The sequence below is a fragment of the Oryzias latipes genome, chromosome 1 (genome assembly GCF_053564925.1).
Source record: "Oryzias latipes strain Hd-rR chromosome 1, Olatipes_Hd-rR_3.1".
Taxonomy (NCBI): Eukaryota; Metazoa; Chordata; class Actinopteri; order Beloniformes; family Adrianichthyidae; genus Oryzias; species Oryzias latipes.
Window position 1 is genome coordinate 41920715 of NC_136237.1, and position 20466 is coordinate 41941180.

Genomic DNA, 20466 nt, shown 5'->3' on the forward strand with positions numbered 1-20466 from the left:
GAAATAAAATACAGAAAAAACGCACATAAGTTTCAGATTTTTGTGTGTATGTTTAAAATAAATAAAACTCCATTTTCTTTGGTAGCATAAAACCTAAGTGAAGCTCCAGCTTCAGCGTGTCGTTGAGCGCGGAGGCTGAAGCCAATCATCTCCTCTGATCAAACGAAAACATCCGTTACTAAAGCTCTGCTTCCATTTTCCAAACATCACATTTTACTTGGATGACAGACATTTCATTGCATCACACGGAGCTGTGGTTCAGCGTTTGTTCACAGTTTACAGGTCCGACCACCGAGCTGCACACCAGAAAACCCTGGAAGACCTGAGAAACGTCCCGTCAGGACAAACGCCGTAAAATCAGGTTGAACTTTATTAGACTGCATATTTACATTTGCCTTGGCCACAGAAAGCTTCTCCTCACGGACGTCAACGCAAACCGGACTCTTCTGAGAGATGAAACATCTGAAAGCGCCGCCACACGGCGGTCTGCACAGCTGAGCCGACACGGGGGGTGGGTGGGGGTGGGGGGTCTGTCTGAAGCTCGTTTCCTGCTCTGCTGCCAGAATCATCTTCACATCTCACTCCAGATCCACTGATTTCACATCAACATCTTTAGAATTAGTTTACCTTTAATGAACACCAACTTCAGTTTGAAACCGAAACGAAAAGAAGAAAAAAGAAAAACAACAGCAATGTTGGGGGGGGGGGGGGGGTCTAAAATCCACCACGATTCTGACGTTTTCGCCTCGTTCTCCAGGTGAGCAGAAGCTCTCAGTCGTCTTCTCGCCGCCGCGTCTCCTGCAGACCGCTTTAAGGCTTCCGACTCGACGGTGGGGTCGGAGTCCGGACCGGGCCGGACCAGACCGGGCCGAGGCGTTTGGAGTGAACAGGCCCAAACCTCCTCACTGCCCCCCAGGTCTGAGAGAACTCCAGAGACTTCATCTGATGTCAGAACCAACCGGGGTCCCAGTTTTTATGGATCAGAACTCCAGAGGTCATCAGTGAGGGGAAGGGGGGGGGGGCACAGCGGGGAGTTGTGGGGGGGGGGGGGGGGGGGGTTGTTTCTCTTTTACTTTAAAGAAAATCATGAAGATGTTTGCATTAAAAAATCTAACCGTAGTACCATGCCGGAGCAGCTCGCCGCCACTTAACCGTTTTTCAGCCATTGCGCAGGGGGGGGGCACCACACCCTGCTGTTATTAACCCAGCTCCTTTGCAATGCCCCTAATGGGAAGGGGGGGTGGACTCTAGGCTTCAGCCTCCCTTCACACAGGAGTGGGGGGGCATAGTTTTTTCAACTACAAGGCAGAGGAGGGGGGGGGGGGGGGGGGTCATATGGAAGTGCTGTGCCTGCGGGGGGGAGGGGGGCAGAATGGAAACTACATTCTTGCTTGGACTAACACGAACCTCCTCGTTTCAGACTCCGCCCCCTCCTGGTTGATTAAAATTCAGAAAATGGCGCCCGCAGCGAGCGCGCTGCTCTCATCCGTGGTGGGGGAGGGAAGGAGGGTGGGTGGCTGGGGTCGAGGCAGCTATGATGCTGGGAGGTCCGCGGGTCTGGGGGGGCTGCAGGAGGCGGCGCGGCTCAGACGGGGGGGGCTTTGCGCCGCAGTAGATACTGGTGGATGTCGTCGGCGTCGCGCTTCAGCCAGGCGGCGTTCAGCAGGATGTTCTCGCAGCACTGCTGCACCGTGCGCTCCGCCGCCGGCGCCGGGTGACTCTCAAAGAAAGTCTGCAGACAGAGCAGAACGGCCGGTCAAAGACGGACGGGAAGGAGGAACGTTTGAATCCGGGATCAAATCCGGGATTTAACCAGGAAAACACGTCAAATAGATCCTAGAAGGGATCACTATTGGACATTTTTCCTCTTTTTGTTTTTCATTCACCATCTGTGGTTTGGATTTCTGATGTTTTCTCAGAGAAACATGACCTCCTGAGTCTGTGTCTTTCAGCTTTTCCGCTGAATTTATGGATAAACTGAAGCCAAAAGTGAAAAATGGTTAAGAAATGTTTGAAGAAAATGCCTCATATGGCGAATACATACATTGTTTTTATAAACTAATAAAAGGATGTAGAGGAGAGGCATGATTGGCACGAAAAAGCTATAAAATAGAAAAGAATTCAGAATGATCCTCCTGTCGTTTCAAAGATTCAGTGTTTCCACTAGAAACAGGAAACAGCTTCATGGTTTTTAAGCTGAACTTTCTTCCTATAAAACCGGAGGAGGATCTCTAGCGCCTGAATGTTTGCATGTGGAAAACAAGCTGCCAAACAGTTGTTGTTTTCTGTCGTAGGTTTCTCTGGGCGTTTTGGATCAGATCATTCTGGTTGTGGTTCTTTCACAACATCCTGCTGCAGACGTCTTCCCATCAGAGTCTGCTGGAGCAGCACCGAGCCGGCCTCAGATCTGCCACCCTGCCTGTTTTCCAGCCCCCCCTGCATGGTTTGAAGACACCTGACTAGAGATCTGGGAAAACAGTCGGGGGGGCAGACCTCGAGGACCAGCAATGGGCAGGTCTGCTGTAAAAGCGTCTGGATTTTTGAGTAGTTATTTCAGAGAGAAAGAGGGGTTTGATGTTGAGCAGCAGGTAGGAAGCCGGCATCAGGATGAACAGAAAACAAATCTCCATCAACCACCATGAGCAGGAACCGCCCCGCAGAAGAGTTTAGCTCTTCTATCGGCAGAAAAAGCTCAGTCAGTCTGCCCTCTAGTGGTCAAAAGTCTCATTTGGTTCGAGTTTCTGTCCCAAAAAACATTCAGACTTTCCAAAACACATTCTTTTGGACACGGGCCGTTCTGACGGCCGTCACACAAACAGGAAGTGCTCTGCGTTTCCTTACCTTGACTTCAGCAGCCATTTTATCGATAGCGAACCCATCCACGGTGAGCTGCAGGACAGAAAAAAGTCAGCCCATTCAACAGAAAAACGTCGTTTCTGCTGTTCCATGGCAGCTCGCTTCACCTTGATGAGCCGGGATATGAGGAAGCCTCCCTGGTAGCGGTTGTAAAGCTCCTCCCAGTTGTCTCTGACAAACTTCCACGCAGCTTTTCGGCCTTGTTTGCTGCTTCCCGCCACGCCGCCGATTACCGACACCGTGTCCTGAGGACGGACCTCTTCCTGCCGGTGGAAAGAACAGAATCCAGTCATCGTGTCTGCAGAGCGGCAAACCGACCGTCTCGGTTTGTCCTCGCAGAAGTTTCCCCATCCTGCTTTTTATTTTTTTGTTAAAGCTTCAGATCAAAATCATTTCAATGTTTATCACAAAGCATTTTTTGTTCAAACTGAAGTCCATCATCTTCAGAAAGTGCAGTTCAGCGTCTGTAGAGGCTCACAGCGGCTGAAGGCTGCAGGCGTCTGCCGCTGATGCCGAGGTCCGGATCCCAGCCCTCAGGAGGAGGCCGGGAAAATCATCTCCGTCATCTTCCAGAGAGAAGCTCGGAGGATGTGGCTTCCTCTACAGCAGAAGTAACAGCTCAGCAGGTACACAGTGGTGGTAGTGTCATGGTCTGGGTTTGTTGCTCAGCAGGACAAAGTCCAGTTTTTTCCCCACTATAATAAACTTCTTTAAATAGAAACAGCATTTGTTTTTAGTTCCTGATGTGTAGATTACACGTATGATCTGAAGCTTTGAAGTTTGACAGACAGAAGAACCGGGTCGACACTTTCCCCCATCAGTCTGTCCGTAAACGGTTCTTCTTCACGCCGCACCGCAGGTTTGAGAGGCGTTTTCCTCCCAGAGCTTTTTTGTTGGAACTCCCGATAACCAAGAGTTCCTTTTTCCCGCCAAAGCCTCAGATAAACACATTGAACTCTAGTTCAATGTGATTCAGAGTCCAGCAGCTTCATGGACTCAGATCAGAACCAGAACCAGATTCTGTCTGACAAATGTGCAGCTGAATGTAGGAGGTTTGCGTACCGACAGAGCAAAGCTGAGGACCTTCTGGATGAGATCAGGAGCAGAAATGGCGCCGAGAACTCGTTCAATGCGGTTCCTCTCCTCCTGCATGTCCGCTTGTTTGTGGAGCTGAAGGAAAACAAACAAACAAACAAACATCAGACAAACTTTTCCTCCGTTCATTCATCAGTTAGCTTCTACAGTCAGGACTGCGACTAAAACGGCGTCTTTCCCTCAAAGACAGAGCAAATGTCCGCCTGGTTCATGTCATCCGTGTGAATCCAGAGACGGAGAAAAGATCCTCACTGAACCACGAAGGCATAAAAACTGACTTTACCTTCAGCATCGTGTCCAGCGTGGCGCCGTCTCCGTGTTTCAGCACCGTCAGATACACCTGTGGGAGAAAAACACGCATTAAACACGCATCAAAACCAAAACAAACACGCATCAAACAAACTAAACACATAAAAATAATTTCAGCTCCACTGTTAAATCACTGCTGAAGTGAAAACATTCAAGCAGATAAACTGTGTTTTGAATAAAGTTTCAGTCAACAGCTGTTGGATTATACCTGGAAACCGGATGTGGCTCGACTGTCACTTTACTTTTGTGTTTGAATTTGTGGTTTTCTGCATTAAGTTCTGGAATCAGTCGAAGTGGAGTTCTGTTCGTCTTCATTGCAGCCATCGTGTCTCGTCCCGTCCGAACACCGACCCGCGGCTCTGCACAGAGCAGCAGCCAGCCGTGGTTCTGACCTCTTCTGGACTTACCGGGCTCCTCAGGTCTGCGGGCAGAACTTGTTTCCCCTCCACGTGGTCCTTGAATCTCCGTCTGGCCTCCTCCAGGGTGGGTTTGTGTCCCGCCTTCCCCAGCTTCCCCAGAACCAGGCCTCTCAGCAAAGCGTCCAGGTGACCTGCAGCCGTTACAGGTGAATCTATTCAGACTCCTGTTCAGCAAAGCAGCAGCTGGAAAATAAACTTGGAAGACTGGGACTGGCCTTCCCCCGCCTTGCTGTCCCAGCCTAGCTTGAGGCCGATGGGGGTGAAGAGGTCCCGGATGAACTCCTGGATCTCCTCGTGGAAGTCTGTGTGGGACAGCAGCGAGGACAGCACTCCCAGGTTGCAGCTGAGGTCGCTCCACACCGTGTAGTTGGGCTCGTTGATGAAGGCCTCCATCAGCTTCAGCACCTCCACCGTGCTGATCATCCCTGCACGAGACTGGAGCCGCAGAGCGGTCAGAACCTGCTGGAAGCCTCCGGTCCACAGGAGTCATGAGCTTCAGCCGAAAGGAGCTTCTGTGAGACTTGTGGCTCGGTTCTACCAGAAACTACACTTTCCAGCTGGTATGCGTTTTAAACCCATCAAAGCTGTGGGCGGGACCGTCGGCACGGAGCCGTATGGCTGGATAGCTCTGACACTGCTCGCCATTTTCATTACACTACTAGGCTAGCGGCAGCGTGTGTGAAAAAAATGGATGATGGGAAGTAGGGGTGGGCCAGTGGTACAACCAACAACTATGAGGTGAATTTCTGATCAACTCCTGCTGCTCTGCAGAAACTATGTCTTAGAAAATGACAGGTTTGGGGATTTTGCCTGAAAACGGCATCATGGTCACAAAAAGACCACTGGGAGCGCTCTGACAGTCGGTCAACAGATGATCGGAGAGGAACTTTAAATGATAAAAACTGTCAACAAAACTTCAGACACACTGAAAGTTTGTCTTTGTTGACAAAGAAAGAGAGGAGATCTCATGAAATCCACCGCGTCTGTGACTAAAGATGTCTACGCACAGACAACAGCTGACGGCACAATAACAAACTCAAAGCAGTGAACGTTGTGGAAGAACCACTCCAAAGGTGAGGAGGACCAATACAGAACCGCTAACCGATGGTTCTGAAGGACGTGAAGACCGAAGAAAACTGTCGCAGCAGCTGATGGGGAGGAAGATCGACAGATAATTGACCCACACCTTAGAGTGACAAGATTCTGTTTTATGAGATCAAAATCCAACATTTTCTGTTGATCCTGAACCGCTCCAGCAAACAAAAGCCGGAGTTCAGAATCGCTGTTTCCTCGCAATATGGCGGTTTTACAGTTTTTTTAGTGCAGTTTTGCATGACTTGATTTTTTTTTTTAAACTGCACACTGTTCTGCGTCTTGATTGGCTGTTGGCTCATCCATCCGTGTCCTCTGGACTGCGTCTCCCGTACATAAAGTGTCGACTGCTAAAACACGTCCTTGAGAAACTAAAAAGCCACCTGTTATTTAATTTAGTTTGAGAAAACATGTCTTAGTGACTTGGATTCTTGTCTTAAAATAAAAATTCCTGACTTTCTTTCTCCATTGGCAGATTTTTGTCTGTGCTTATTTTACCAAAGTATGCCAGCGGGGTGAAAGCGGTTCACCTCTTTCTAAGTGGCTGTTTTCATTCACCAAAGTCGCATAAATCTTCATTACGATCAGATCTTTGACTTATTTTTCATTAAAGGTTTGACCTTTTAGAGTTTGAACGAGAGAGGAACGTGGATCGAGTGAGGAGTTTAACCGTCTTAAAACATCTGGAATCGCAGGTTAGTTTTAGAGCTCGACGCCTACGATAAATGAGGAACCACCATCCACACATATGGGTCAGTTCCCATCATCTCTGTAAAGGTTCAGCCGTACCACACAAACACATTTGTAACTAGCAGTGTATGAATTCCTTCACCACTCACTACTCTGTGTAAACTACAATTCCAAAATCCTGTCCTGGAAACTTCCCAGAAGTCTCAGCGTACAGCCATGCTCACCAGATTGGCAAATATAGAAAACAATGTCCGTCACCAAGATCCTCCAGGATGACATCATCAGGACACGGTGGATTCATGAGTGATGTTCCTATTTTTTAGATATTTACTTTGGAAAATGGGGAATTCATTTTTAGCATTAGAACAAACAAACGTGGTGAACATGTGTCTGAGTTGCATTAAATCCTGCACTGTTGAGTCTTTTGGGTTATATGGAGCAAGGGGGGGGGGGGGGGGGGGGCTCCCCCCTCGTCTCCTTTGGCTCCTCCCACCCTCCGCCTGTGTGTTGCAGCTTACGAGGGAGAAGAGGTCATTCTGCAGGCCCAGCCGGTCCACGGGCTGCAGGCTGAGGTCTCGGACGCCCGGCAGCAGACTCTCCAGCATGGACGAGCTGTACTGGATGCGGTAGAAGCCCACCGTGCCGGGGTTGATCTGTCAGCAGAACAAAAGCACGACCCGCTCAGACGGCTTCAGGCGTGTTCTGCTCATGAAGGAGGCTCATAAATCAGAGGGCAGGGCAGGACTGACTCATTCCCAACGGATCCGGGAGCAGTTTTGGCTCCCATCTACACGTCGCTGATGGAACATAGATGGGAGTCAAACAAGCCCAGACCCGTTTTTCTCAGTTTACACTCAGAGGACGTCGATGAAGAAATCCCCGAGCGATTCCACTCCAATCTGCCTTCATGCTCTGCTGCTGCTGCACAAAGTCGGAGGTGTTGAAACCCGCGACTCGTTCGTTCAGAACTGCAGCAGCTTCCCGCTTTTCTGGAGGATTCCTTAAGATCCAGCCTGAAAGCGTTTCTGCCAGGTTTCAGAAATGCTCCGACATCAGATTAAAGATGATGACAGCTCTGAATGAAATACAAACTAAGTTCAAAAGTATATTACTATAAAGAACCAAGGATTACAAAGGGATCAGGTCCAAGTCTCCCCGTTCATTACTGGAATTTTCATTGACTAAAAGTACTAAACTGATCTTTAATCATCTTGAAGAAACATCATAGAAATATGAAGGATATGCTTCTTTTCTTATTCCCATAATGTGATAAAAAGCTCAGCTATAGAAACAACAAAAACTATTCGAGTCTTTGTTAGGAATCATCAGCTTTGACTGAATATTTAGTGTTTCCACTGCAGACATTTCTAAAACAGTACTGGAAGGAATCCTAAATAACTTCAGTTCTGCTGCGTTTGCATGACGGCCTTTTACTTTGTCTGAATCACACAGAAACACTAGAGAGGGGGAACGGCGGCTCCCAGACCTCACCTTGACCCACTGGTCTGCGCCGACGCCGCTCAGGGACACGGTGGTCTCCGGACAGTCCAGCAGAACCTTGAGCTTGGAGCATTTGGGGTCTTCACTCGTACAGATGCTGATGGGGACCATCCAGTTTGGACATTCCTCACCTGTTTGACAGAAAAGAGGAGGATTATTCCTGGATTTTGTTTTCTAATCAATGTATGAATTCACATCTTAAATAGATTTGATGCTTAACAAACCAAATCTGACAGAAAACATAAGCAGCGGTTCACTCACTGTTGTGTGGTCCACTGGCGCAGAACTTCTTCTGAGAGATCTTCAGGATGCGCTCCTCACCTTGCTGTAATCAACATCACTGGGGGGGTTAATAGAAGTGTACAGACAGACAGTAAATGAACATCAAGCTGTGGTTGATAAAAGTAGTAAACATTTAGAAAAAGAAATAAACCTTCATAATTTGAAAGCTTTGATTTAAAAACATCAAGCTTTTCCTAAAAACTTTGTTCTGAAATCCGTCCACATTAGCCATACGAAGCCCTTTTGAAGCTCACCTGTTCCTGGTCAACCGCTATGATGGGAAAGCCCATCTGCTTGGTCCAGGAGCTCATGACGGCAGCGATGGGTTTCCCGCTCGCCTGCTCCAGACACTCCCACAGGTCCTCTGTGGACGTCAGGCAGCAGTCAGAGGAGCAGCCATCAAATCTGACTCCCTCCTCTGAGGAAGAGCCTCACCTGTCGATGCGTTTTTATGTTGGAACTTCAGAAGATACGCGTTCATTCCTTTCCTAAAGTCCTGCGAAGGAAGCGCAAGTTCTGAACGTATGGTCGGAAACCCCGGCAGAGCCGCGCGTTCGACCACCAACCTCGTCTCCTATGTAATTGTGCAGCATCCGGATCACAGACGCCCCTTTGCTGTAGGAGATGGCGTCAAATATTTCGTCTACCTCTGACGGATGGCCCACATTTACCTGCAGCACAAAGCGCCCGTCCAACACGGCGGTCAGTCGGACAGAAACCAGCTGGGTTTGTCTGCGTTAGGTTCATCTGACATACTTAGACACCTGATAAACATTAGTTCCAGACACTTTCCTGCATTTCATAACCCAAAAGAAACTCCTCTGAGCATCTCAGCCCGTCTCACCTCGATGGGATGGCTGCTGTCCAGAGCGTCCAGGTCCAGCGCACGGGTGTAATCTGCAGACACGAACTGGGTCCAGATGTCGTACTCCGGGAAGCAGTGGTCCACGCACAGATACTCGATCCAAGACGCAAAGCCCTCATTCAGCCACAGGTGAGTCCACCACTCCTGCACAGGCAAAAGCAGGCGCAGCGTTACCCCACAGGTGCACCTCCTACCGGCCTGAAAGAGCTTATGTGGGCAGTGGAAAAGACGGTTACCATGGTGACCAAGTTTCCGAACCACTGATGGGCGAGCTCGTGTCCGACCACCAAAGCCACCCACTGCCTGGACGAGGAGCAGGAGTTCTTCGGGTCGATGAGCAGCGCCGTCTCTCTGAAAAACGGAGATCAGCAGTTTGTCAGGAGAACCTGCACGAAGGCGGCGGAGGAGGAGGTCACATGCTCGCCGCTGGCTGCACGCTCCATCAACCAGAGCAATTAAAAACAAGAGTTGAAAAATGAGCAACAAATAAAAATAACTTAAATTAATCTGATAAATAGTGGTGCTAATGGAACAAAAAACGTATTTCGGTGAAATAATAATAAAAAGTCCCACTGAGAGAAGAAACTTTTGGAGTCTTCTAAAGGATTCCTTTTTTTCCTTTCACGTTTCCGTGAATCGTGTGGCGGAGCGAACACAGCTCACCTGTAGGTAACAAGGCCCCAGTTTTCCATGGCACCTGAGAAGGTCAGAAGAGTTTCACTCAAAACACGTTTGTTCCAAACTTCTCCGCCTTCAAAAGCAGCAACTACAGTTACTCACCAGCAGCAAAATCAGCAATAGCTATGAGGTCAATTTTAGGCAGTGGATAGGGAACGTTGAAGTAGTCTTTGTAGAAAGGTAAAGTCTTAGTGGCCACCTGAAGGATGAAGACCAAGATGAAGAAAACACATCCAAACTTTCATTTGATCCATCTGCATTCATGTAAAAACAATGGAAAAACCAAGAAAGTTCACCAAAAAAAGACCATCCTGGTTAGTTAAAACAGAAACTAGAAGGAAACGCACTTCCAGAAGAAAACAGGCCTGAATGCTATATTTATGAATGACAATGAAACTTAAAAGGGTAAGGATCAGCACAAAAAAGAAAGAAAGTATTAAAGTTGACCATAAAGTGAAAACAGCGCAATAACAAAAAAGAAGTTTGTGAAAAATGTCAACGCCGGGTCTCGAACCCGCGAGCTTCTGCACCAAGGATCCCCCATGTATTTCAATGGAGACAAAAATCCTAGGAATCCTGGAATATCTGGAAAAGTTCAAGGATTTGAAGGACCAAAAGTCACAGAAAAAGATGAAAGAGCTGAACATTTGAGTAGTTGGATGTTAAAATAGCTGAAAAATTGTAGGATTTAAGCAGCAAAAAGGATAATATTAGAAAGAACAGGAAAACAATTGGTTGAAGGCTTTATAGCATTCAACCAACTACAAACACTAAACAACTGCACTAAAGCTGTTCTGATGAAGAGCATCTGAACGGCTGAATCCACCAGCCACACCTCCACATGTGGCGTTTCACTGATTCTGCAGCGTTTCCATGGTCACAAACCACAAAAAAGGAGACGCCGCATCTCCATCAAGTTTCAAGGAAAAGTGCTATAAGAGAAAAGCTACCATGTAATGTTTTTGAAGCAGTCTCTGTCAGTATATATATATATAATTTGATTATTTTAAGTAGCCTCATCTTTTTCTTGTAGAAAACCCTCCCTGGACAGACGTGATCTAGACAAACATCTGCAGCCGTTTCCTCACCTCCAAAGCAAACTTTCCCTGTTCTGCCTTCCCGACCGGAGTGTAGACGCGCACCGTCACGCCGTCCGAGGACTGGCTCTCCACGTGGTCGTATTCACCGATGACAAACGCTACAAGGTAGGTGGACATGATGGGCGTGGTGGCAAACTTCACCTCCACCAGGTTCTCGTCATCGGGGTATGGCTTTCGCTCGATGACATTCTAGAGACACAGACATGCAGGAGTCAGGCTGGAAATGGAGAGCAGCTATTTAAGAACTCTCTAAACTCAGCTTGATCTTTGCTCATCAGAACTTCATCAGTCTTTAAAATACACCAATATGTTAAAAAAAAAACACAAATCCTGTAAAAAAAATGAACTGGGATTTTTTCATTTTTTAGACAAACCCTGAAGAGTCTAAATTCAGGATGAGAAAGCCGTCAGGCTCTGGAAGGTTTCCAGATTGAAGCCAGACGAGCTGTTAGCCTGGAGGGGACGATACCGTTTGAGGGAATGTGAGACAGACGGAGGTTTGATTCTTAAAACCGCCGCACAGACGGACCTCACAGCACAGTCGTCTCATTTAGAAATAATATCAGCCTGAGGGAAAATCTGCAGTGACTTTGTGGCCTTTGTTATGCAAGCAGCTATGACAGAGAAGACAAACAAACACAAACGCACAACATTAAAGGAGCTTGGCGGCAGGAGGCGGCCTCCTCACGGTTCAGAGCGAGCAGACGGCGCCTACCATGTTTGACAAGGCTACCCGGTCCTTGGGGACGATCAGAGAGATGTCAAAGGTGGCTTTGATGGCGGGCTCGTCCCAACAGGGAAAAGCTCTGCGAGCGTCTGTGGCCTGCAGGAGACGAGCAGATAAACAAGTTCAAGACGGTTTGATGTCAGTGTTGAGACCCGGCTGGACCTCCTCAGGTCTCCTGGAAGCTTCAGGACAGATTTATGCCGTTATTGATCAGCTTCTATCAGTGCAGGTCATCGATGTGACCCTCATGTCTGCTGACTCTGCATCTACATGTGAAGCTTCTGCCTGAAACGTCCAACACGCAGAAATTCTGCAAACAGAGAGCCGATGTTCTGGACACTTCTGCTGCTCCGGTCCAGAACCACGGACTGTGTCAGAGAACTGGACTCAGTAGACCAGACATGGGTCTGCTTCCTGCTCCGACCAAATCTAGTCAATTCAGCTGCAACTTGCTTCCCGCCATGTTGGAGCCCGACGCTGTCAGGAAGCAGAGATTGGTCCTAGTCAACACTTCAACCACTCTGGCCAATCAGGACTGAGCTTGTTGGATGGCCACACCCCTTCCAATTTAAAGCGGACTAAACAAAATTTGTCACACGTTTTGAAACCTGGACATGGGGGCCAGCAGGCTCCACCTACTTTTATTGAGGTATTTCATTGGTCAGATTATAACTTAAATTACTTGAACTACAGAAAAAAACAGTTTTTCATCTGTGAATCTTTTTTGATTCACAGTGATTTGAATAAAGACACTGGAGCCTCAAAAGCAGCCGGCTCCTGGCAGAAACTGGCTCCCTGTGAGTGAAATGGTTGCCAGCTACTTTTAGATGCCGAACAAGAGTTTCATTTAGTATCTCTCAGCAAAAAAAATCCATGCATGTCGATGCCAAAATGAATACTAACCTATTGGGAGCATTTTCTTTCTGTTTGGAGAGTAAATTAGTCATGTTTATTAAGCCTCATTTTGCTGATTATCAATGATGCGCCTCCTCTACGGTGAGCAGTGCACGTTCAAATTACACAAGCACACATGAGAAATGCAATTTTCTAATAAATGTCCTCCATCATCAGAAAAAGGCCACATGAACATGTTAAAACACCTAAAAAACCGTATGGAGTGGATCTTAAAGACTTTCCAGGACTCCTGCAGCCTGAAGTTTCACCTACAACCATTTTTCTTATAAAAATTAATACCTGCTTCTGTTTTAAGCACAGCTGGTGTTTTATTTAGTGCAGACCTTTAATGAATCAATTAACAGAATAACTATTTTCTGAATAACTGTGTTCATAAATGAAAATAAGGGATGAGAATTTTCTCGAGAATGATCAGTTTTGTATGTAAAAACGACAAACATTTTAGTTTTCTGAGTGAAAAGGATTCGTTGTTTCTGAATTAACCTTCAGTTTTACGGCCCAGCAAAGCCGCTGTAATACAAACACACAAACACGTTTGTTTGAAGGTTTTATCTTCCTTCATAAAGAGCCTAAATGCTGTTTGCTCTTAGCACACAGCTTCTGCAGCTCTAAACCCTGCAGCTGACAGCCGATCCTGGAAAAGCCTCAGAGCCCACATGATCCATGTGCAGCTGCCGCGGTAAGCCACGCCCCTTCCTTCCCCGTCCTTCTGGAGCGGATCCACTCACCTCAAACTGTGTGACGGCGGCGTACCGCACCTCTCCAGCAGGAGTCGTGTATTTACTCCTGTAGAATCCTTTCATTTTGTCGTTCAGCTCCCCGACAAAGTCGATCTTCAGAGTCCCCGAGCCTGGAGAGGTGGAGAGAGTTCAACGATGACCACGAAGGGGAGCGGCCGCCGCCCACCGCTCTTCAACAGTGGGGAGGGCAGAATGATGCTCACAGACACAAACGGCGGGTGAAGCCTCTCCTACCTTTCTGAAGGGCACTAGGAAAGGACAGCGTGACCTTCTCATCCTCGTTCTGATAGTTGAAGCCTGTAGCATTTAATTCTAGAGAGGAAGAGGAGGAGAGGACGATGAGGGGCACAACACAAGCTGCAGGCTTACAAAGTGTCCCATGAGGGATGTTTAACCCGCTGAAGAGCATTTCAGTCCTAACCATCTCCTCCATGTGCTGCAAAAGACGCTGTGATGATGTCGATGTCGGCGCAGTTCATCACAATCTGGTTGGTAGCTTGCGTAACCTGAAAGCACGGAGACAAAACGACCTCATTTATGCTTTTCCTGGAGAAAGGAGAGAGTTTTAGACCAAAAACACGTCAAAAGCTAAAAGGTTAGTCTTTGTGGTATAAATTGTCCTGAAGGTGGAAAAGCAGCAAAAGTCGACATTTGATGCGGATTTATTGATCGACTGGATCCATTCTGCTGCAGGAGCTGGACTGACATCAAGCAGGTGGAGTGAAGAGAAGAGACCAGGGGATTCCACGCAGACGCAGACAGCAGACGCAGCAGAGCAGCTGGCAGAGCCACACAGTGACATTCACAGGGACAAAGCCGTTTGGCTTTCTGAGGCTGACGAGGCACAAACGCGACAGCTGACAGAACGACAGCATGACCCCCCACCCCCCAGAGCAGCCCTTGGATTCCTGCAAGAGTCTAAATGATCAACGTCATTGGCTGAATTATGTCTGAATGCCCCCCCAAACCCTACATAGTGCACTTTATAGCGCCTTCATTCCCAAATCCAATGCCCTAGAAATTTCACTGAAGTCTCTGCGACGTGTTCGTCTGTGCTCACTAGATCAGCGAATATAGACCACAATGCATTGCGTATGAACATTTATATTAAAAGGAAATGTATTTTTTTTAATAAATCAATGATTTTATCTTCAGAAGAAGTGGACTCATAAGTAATCGTCGCAAAACACTCATATGAATTAGATTTTAACTTTGTGAAATCGATGACGTCATATCCGCCATTAAAAATAAATAAATAAGTACTGAGCGTGGCGTCTGAATTGCTTTTTAAATCCAGAGCACTCTATAGTTTTTAGTAGTTAGGGGTTTGGGTGGGAATTTGGACAAAATCACTGAGGAGGATAGTTTTCCCTTTTTTGGGGAATCAAAAAACACTTCGGATCTTTAGAGTTAATGATGTAGAAATTAATCAAATGATTTATATCATGAGTCAATTTAAGAGATTATTTTACTGTTTTCAAAGTTAAAATCAGTTTAAATAGTATTCTTCAGTAGAAAAAATAGTTTATGATTTCTATAATTTATAAAAACTATGAAGGGGTTTTTCTTCAGCTAACAGAGCATCTAAATATATTAAATATCGGTTTCATAAAACACGAAGGTAAACAATGTAAGAGCACAGTTTACTGCTCAGATAATGTGAAGCTTATGAGCTTTTATAGCCATGGACAGGTGTGAGTCCCACACGACCACATTTACACTGCAGGTCAGGAGCTTCAGGCCTTTTAATATCTACAAGGTAAAAGCAGCAGAAATGATCAAAGAGAAGCCGTTTCCTGAAGGTTTCAATGTTCAGCACGATTTACTGTTCCGAGCCTGGAGGGTCGTTTTCTGAAGAAAACGTTTGTTCTTAGAGACAAACATGAGAGCAGCAGCAGATCTGCTAAATAAAATGGGACTCGATGCAAAGGTGACGCTGGACGACGGGGAATGCAGGAGTTCTCCTGAGCAACGCTGGGAGCGGCTTTATTTGCTCTATCAAACCCTCGGGACGTTTTCTATGGAAAGTCAGCCGCCGCATTGGGAGCAACAGTCACCTTTAAACAAGGACGGGACGCGTTAACCCACAGAGACGGCTTTGGCATGCATGTGCATGGCTAACCTTAGAGGATAAACGGAAGACCTGACTGGATGAGATTTTGGATGATCGCAACTTTAAAGATGTGATGAGATTACAGAATGTGGTTAATGGATGCAGATTAAGGTCAAAGCACGACAAGAGTGTCAGATGTGTCTGCAGGGAGCGTTTGACAAATTCAGGTCCTACAGAAAAGACCCCTGAGCAGTTCCAATAACCTATGAGTCTATTGATTAATATAAAATTGCACTGAACATGGATGATTAGCCCCATAGTCACCACAGCAGAATGGTCCTGCTGAGAGGTCAGTTTTAACTTTCAGAACGTTCAAGGTTATTGAAGCTTCTTAACGTCAGTGGAACCACAATGACATATGAAACAGATGCTGGAATAAGAGAATAGAGAAATGCTAACAGATAAAAGGACAGACTTGTCAAAAATCTGGGTCATTGTTAAATATTCATTACCCAGAGATGGACCAGAATCAGAGACATATTAAATGTTTGGGCAGGAAATGGAAACAGAAAAAGAAGAACCAAATGATTACAGCCTGTAGCCGACAGTCACACAGGAATCTCCCAACAGCTATGAGAACATTTAGGAATCTATGATGAGAGGGAATTATCTGGGACATGGGATGAAAGTGGCAGCAGGAGGAAAACCTGTTGGAGATGCTGGAACTGGCAGCAGATTCACAGGAGCATCAATGATTGTTACGGAGCTTTCTGTGGCGTCCAACACGTTTAGGGAAACGATGCTGTCAATAAACTCAAGTTATGCGTTCAACAACAAAAAAAAACACTTTCACGCCAACAAATGGGAAATAAACAGCAGAGGGGGGAATTCGGTCAGAACATTGAAGGTAATGATAAAAGAAACAGAATGTGGATTGTGGACTAGAGTGTGTGTGTGTGCATGTAGGTGTGTGTGTGTAGGTGTGTGTGGTACGCGCTCAGGTTGAAAATTAGATTTTTGCATCATTTCCAAATGTGATTTGATGTCAGTCTTTCACCACAATGAGAAGCAGGTTTGGAGGTCAGGAAAATGGCTACATCATCTCACTAACGTTCGCAGCATCTTCGTAAAAAGCATTCTAACCTTTTTGGTTCCTGATAAATGTACCAAGCGATTTAAGAAGATGTGTTTTCTTGCTGTGTAGCTCAAAACAAATTCCATTCTGTTTAAAGTTCCACTCCGATCATCTTCTGATCTATTTTAAAGGCTTTCCCTTTTAATTATAATGAATGCATCCGAGTGGAGCGGAGCTGCTGACCCACCGACCGACTGGAGCACCTACTTCATAAATATTGTCTTTCTCAAACAGTATTTAAATAAATAAATACTCGGATATGCAGTTTTTATCTCAATATACACCCCCATTATGAGGAAAATGTGACAAAAACATGTTAAAAAACAACTAAAAAGACAGTTTTCATTGGTACGGGTCTTTAATCGTTAATCAATCAACTCCCCCAAATCTAATATAAGATGCCATGCACAAACAAAATAATTGTGTTTGAGAAAACAAACACTAAATATGCAATAAAATGACAGAATAATATAACCTCTTCTGTTTTTTAAAACAATCTCAACCTGATTTAACCTATTATTATATTCTCCACATTAGTTTAATACTTTTATTAAGGAATCTTAACTTTGATATCATATGACATCAATGAAAGAAACAACAAAATTATTTAAAAAAATGTTTGTTTTTAATTAAATTTCGTCTTTTCATATCATAACCATTTAATTTTAGTCATTTTATCTACTGACAGCTACTTTTAGCCCGTAGTTTATTATACAGTAATTGTTCAAATGTCAGGAATATCTATAGTCTCACGCCATGATCTGGTAACGTGCTATTAACATACATTTTAGAAAATGAATTTATTTAAAGTTTTTGCTGCTTAAACTCTCGGAGGTTCAGGAGGAATAATAATAACAGCGACTCGATCGATGTTGCCGTGAATGATTTAGCAAACTAGTTTACCGTTAGCTAGTCGCTGTCGTTAAAAACTACCTGCATTTAAAAAAACGGGTTTAACCGAGCACTAGAACACGGTTGAAACGGTTTTGTTGTTGTTTTTAACGGTTTGAGACGTTGGCAAACCGATTTGGACTTCCTGGCTTCACTGCCCGTTAGCAGCAAACGTTGTTAACGTTTCAAACTGCTAGCTAGGCTAACGGGTCACTGGGAGGTTTTCGGTCCACGAGGATCAGCCGCTGCTGTTACTTTTAGGTCGCTGTTAGCTTTGGGTTGGACTGACTGAGCTAAAAATACGCGGCCAGCAAGGTCCGTCCCCCGGAGGGACAGCTTGACCAGTCTGATGATGATGGCGTCGGGAAGCTAGTTAGCACCCCTCGGCTAATGCCTCCAAGCTAACAGGCTAATCGCGATCAATACAACCTGGCTAACGACTGGTAACGCTAGCTGGTGGGATTACATAACTAAATCCCCTCCAGGCACAGACAGACAGACCTCCACCCTGCGTGTTTAGCCTCCGGCTGCGCTTTACCTCCACCGATGCCTCCAGCTTGCCCTCGAACGTGAAGTCGATCAGGTCCGGCTTCAGGGAGAGCCCGTAGTTGACGGGGTAGACGTCAGTCGGTAGCCGCACGAAGGGCCTCCGTTCGGGCATGGTTCCTGTGTGTTGGCTGGTTGCTGTACCAAAGACGGCGCCGTGTGTGACTCCGGTGATCCTTCCGAGTTGAATGAGAACGGAGCCGAGCAGAACGGGCCTCGCCGGTGACGGAGATCGGCAGCTATGGAGTCTGTGCGCAAACGACAGCGAGACCGCGCGGCCCAGAAACAGCAACATCAACTGACGCCCCTTCAGCTCCGCACGCAGCTCCACTCCTCTGCCCTCACAACCCTAACAACCCCTTCTCCGCTGTTACTGCCCCCTGCTCTTCTTCGGTTGCTTCTTTTGCGGCGGCGCCAAACTAAACGATGCTCACTACCGCCACCTGCAGGATGTAGGGGTTAAATCCTGCAGGCGGTTCATAGGAAGGGCAGCAGCCATTGACCAGCAGGAGCCATTTTTCTTTAGACACCAAATGTATTTTTAAGTCAGTTTCTTTACAATTATTTGGTAACGAGACTTCTCCTGACCATTTTCTGTAATATTAAAAAACGCCCCTCTCATCCTCCGCGGATGGTTTCTCCTCCAAGCTGGGGTCCTCCACCAGAGGCCTGGGAGCTTGAGGGTCCTGCAGTATCTTAGCTGTTCCTGTTCTTTTCTGGACTGAGAGGTCTGAGGTCTTTCCAGGTATCTGTTGTAGCCACTCCTCCAGCTTGGGGGTTACTGCCCCGAGTGCTCCAATTACCACAGGCACCACTGTCACCTTCACTTTCCAGGCTTTCTCCAGTTCTTCTCTGAGTCTCTGGTATTTCTCCAGTTTCTCATGTTCCTTCTTCCTGATGTTCCCATCACTTGGCACTGCCACATCCACCACAACGGCTTTCCTCTGTTCTTTGTCCACCATTACAATAAATTCTGACAGAACCTACTCCATTCTTTCTAGGTTCTGTTAGAAATAAATAAATACATATATATAGAGAGAGAGAGAGAGAGAGAGAGAGAGAGAGAGAGAGAGAGATAGGCCAATCGCATTGTATTTATTATATATGTTTCATTGTGATGAAATGTTGAGTTGCTTTTGTTTTTCTAACACTTCTGTTGTTGTATTTAATTGTAAGCAAAAAGTATAAAAAGGGCTTGGGGTTTTTTCAAATCATAATTTAAATTTGGACAAACAGGTTAGTTTACTCCTTAAAAGCCTTAGGGATCTCTAGTAAGAGTAAAGCAACACCTTCCTGCTTTGATTACCTGTCGATTTCTGGGATTCGCTCTGATCACGTTTAGGTCAGAAGGAGCTGCATTGTGTGTTCGTAGATTTAGAGAAGGCGTATGACAGGGTGCCGAGGGAGGAGCTGTGGTACTGTATGAGGTCGTCTGGAGTGGCAGAAAAGTATGTCAGAGTAGTTCAGGACATGTATGAGAGAAGTATGACGGTGGTGAGATGTGCTGTAGGTCAGACAGAGGAGTTCAAGGTGGAGGTGGGACTACACCAAGGATCAGCTTTGAGTCCTTTTTTGTTTGCTATGCTGATGGACAGGCTGACAGACGAGGTAAGACAGGAATCTCCCTGGACAATGATGTTTGCGGATGACATTGTAATTTGCAGTGAGAGTAGAGAGCAGGTGGAGGAACAGCTAGAGAGGTGGAGGTTTGCTCTGGAAAGAAGAGGCATGAAGGTCAGTCGTAGTAAGACAGAATACATGTGTCTGAACGAGAGGGATCAAGGTAGAAGCGTTAGGTTACAGGGGACTGAGGTGAAGAAGGTGCAGGAGTTTAAGTACTTGGGGTCAACAGTTCAGTGTGATGGGGAGTGTGGAAAAGAGGTGAAGAGGCGAGTGCAGGCAGGTTGGAGCGGTTGGAGGAAAGTGTCAGGAGTGTTGTGTGACAGAAGAGTGTCAGCAAGACTCAAAGGAAAGGTGTACAAGACAGTGGTGAGACCAGCTCTGCTCTATGGGTTAGAGACGGTAGCAGTGAGACAGAGACAAGAGGCTGAGATGGAGGTAGCGGAGATGAAGATGTTGAGGTTCTCCTTAGGAGTGACCAGGTTAGACAGGATAAGGAACGAGTACATCAGAGGGACGGCTCATGTTGCCTGTGTCAGCGACAAAGTCAGAGAAGCCAGACTGAGATGGTTTGGACATGTTCAGAGGAGGGATAGTGGATATATTGGTAGAAGGATGTTGGAGATGGAGCTGCCTGGCAGGAGGGCAAGAGGACGGCCAAAGAGGAGATACATGGATGTCTTAACAGAGGACATGAAGTTGGCTAATGTTAGGGTAGAAGATGTCCATGATAGAGTGAGGTGGAAAAGGATGATTCGCTGTGGCGACCCCTGATGGGAAAAGCCGAAAGAGAAAGAAGCTCTGATCACGTTTAGCCTGCAGGCACTGCAGACGATTTCCAGCATCACACTTTTTCTGTCCTGGGGTGTTCATTTAATTGTATGAGAGGTACATTTGAACTAATTCAGTGCTGAAACTACTTTCCTAAATATTGAAAATAGCCCGGATCATGA

At 46.4% G+C, this 20466-nt stretch overlaps 1 protein-coding gene across 1 annotated transcript; it reads right to left on the minus strand.

The window, feature by feature from the left end:
- Positions 1-352: 352 nt before the first annotated feature.
- On the minus strand, positions 353-18616 carry npepps (aminopeptidase puromycin sensitive). The gene is made up of 23 exons (XM_023956256.2): positions 17886-18616; positions 13690-13774; positions 13503-13580; positions 13257-13378; positions 11602-11709; positions 10875-11075; positions 9889-9985; positions 9772-9805; positions 9345-9459; positions 9088-9252; positions 8810-8914; positions 8679-8739; positions 8498-8607; positions 8223-8286; positions 7953-8092; positions 6980-7114; positions 4895-5114; positions 4668-4810; positions 4235-4291; positions 3919-4026; positions 2964-3119; positions 2842-2889; positions 353-1732 (listed from the first exon to the last, which is right to left on the minus strand). Exons 1-23 carry the CDS (start codon positions 18186-18188, stop codon positions 1586-1588), a joined length of 2802 nt encoding a protein of 933 aa, XP_023812024.1. The 5' UTR covers positions 18189-18616; the 3' UTR covers positions 353-1585.
- Positions 18617-20466: the final 1850 nt, after the last annotated feature.

What these genes read in the sequence shown, in the direction of transcription:
- npepps (XM_023956256.2), bottom strand. Translation starts at nt 18,188, where the DNA reads ATGTTGCTGTTTCTGGGCCGCGCGGTCTCGCTGTCGTTTGCGCACAGA. An exon ending in AGAATGACCTCTTCTCCCTC is followed by an intron (nt 5,115 to 6,979) that starts GTAAGCTGCAAC and finishes CTGCGGCTCCAG; the next exon opens with TCTCGTGCAGGGATGATCAG. An exon ending in AAATGGCTGCTGAAGTCAAG is followed by an intron (nt 1,733 to 2,841) that starts GTAAGGAAACGC and finishes CTCTGTCTGCAG; the next exon opens with ACTTTCTTTGAGAGTCACCC.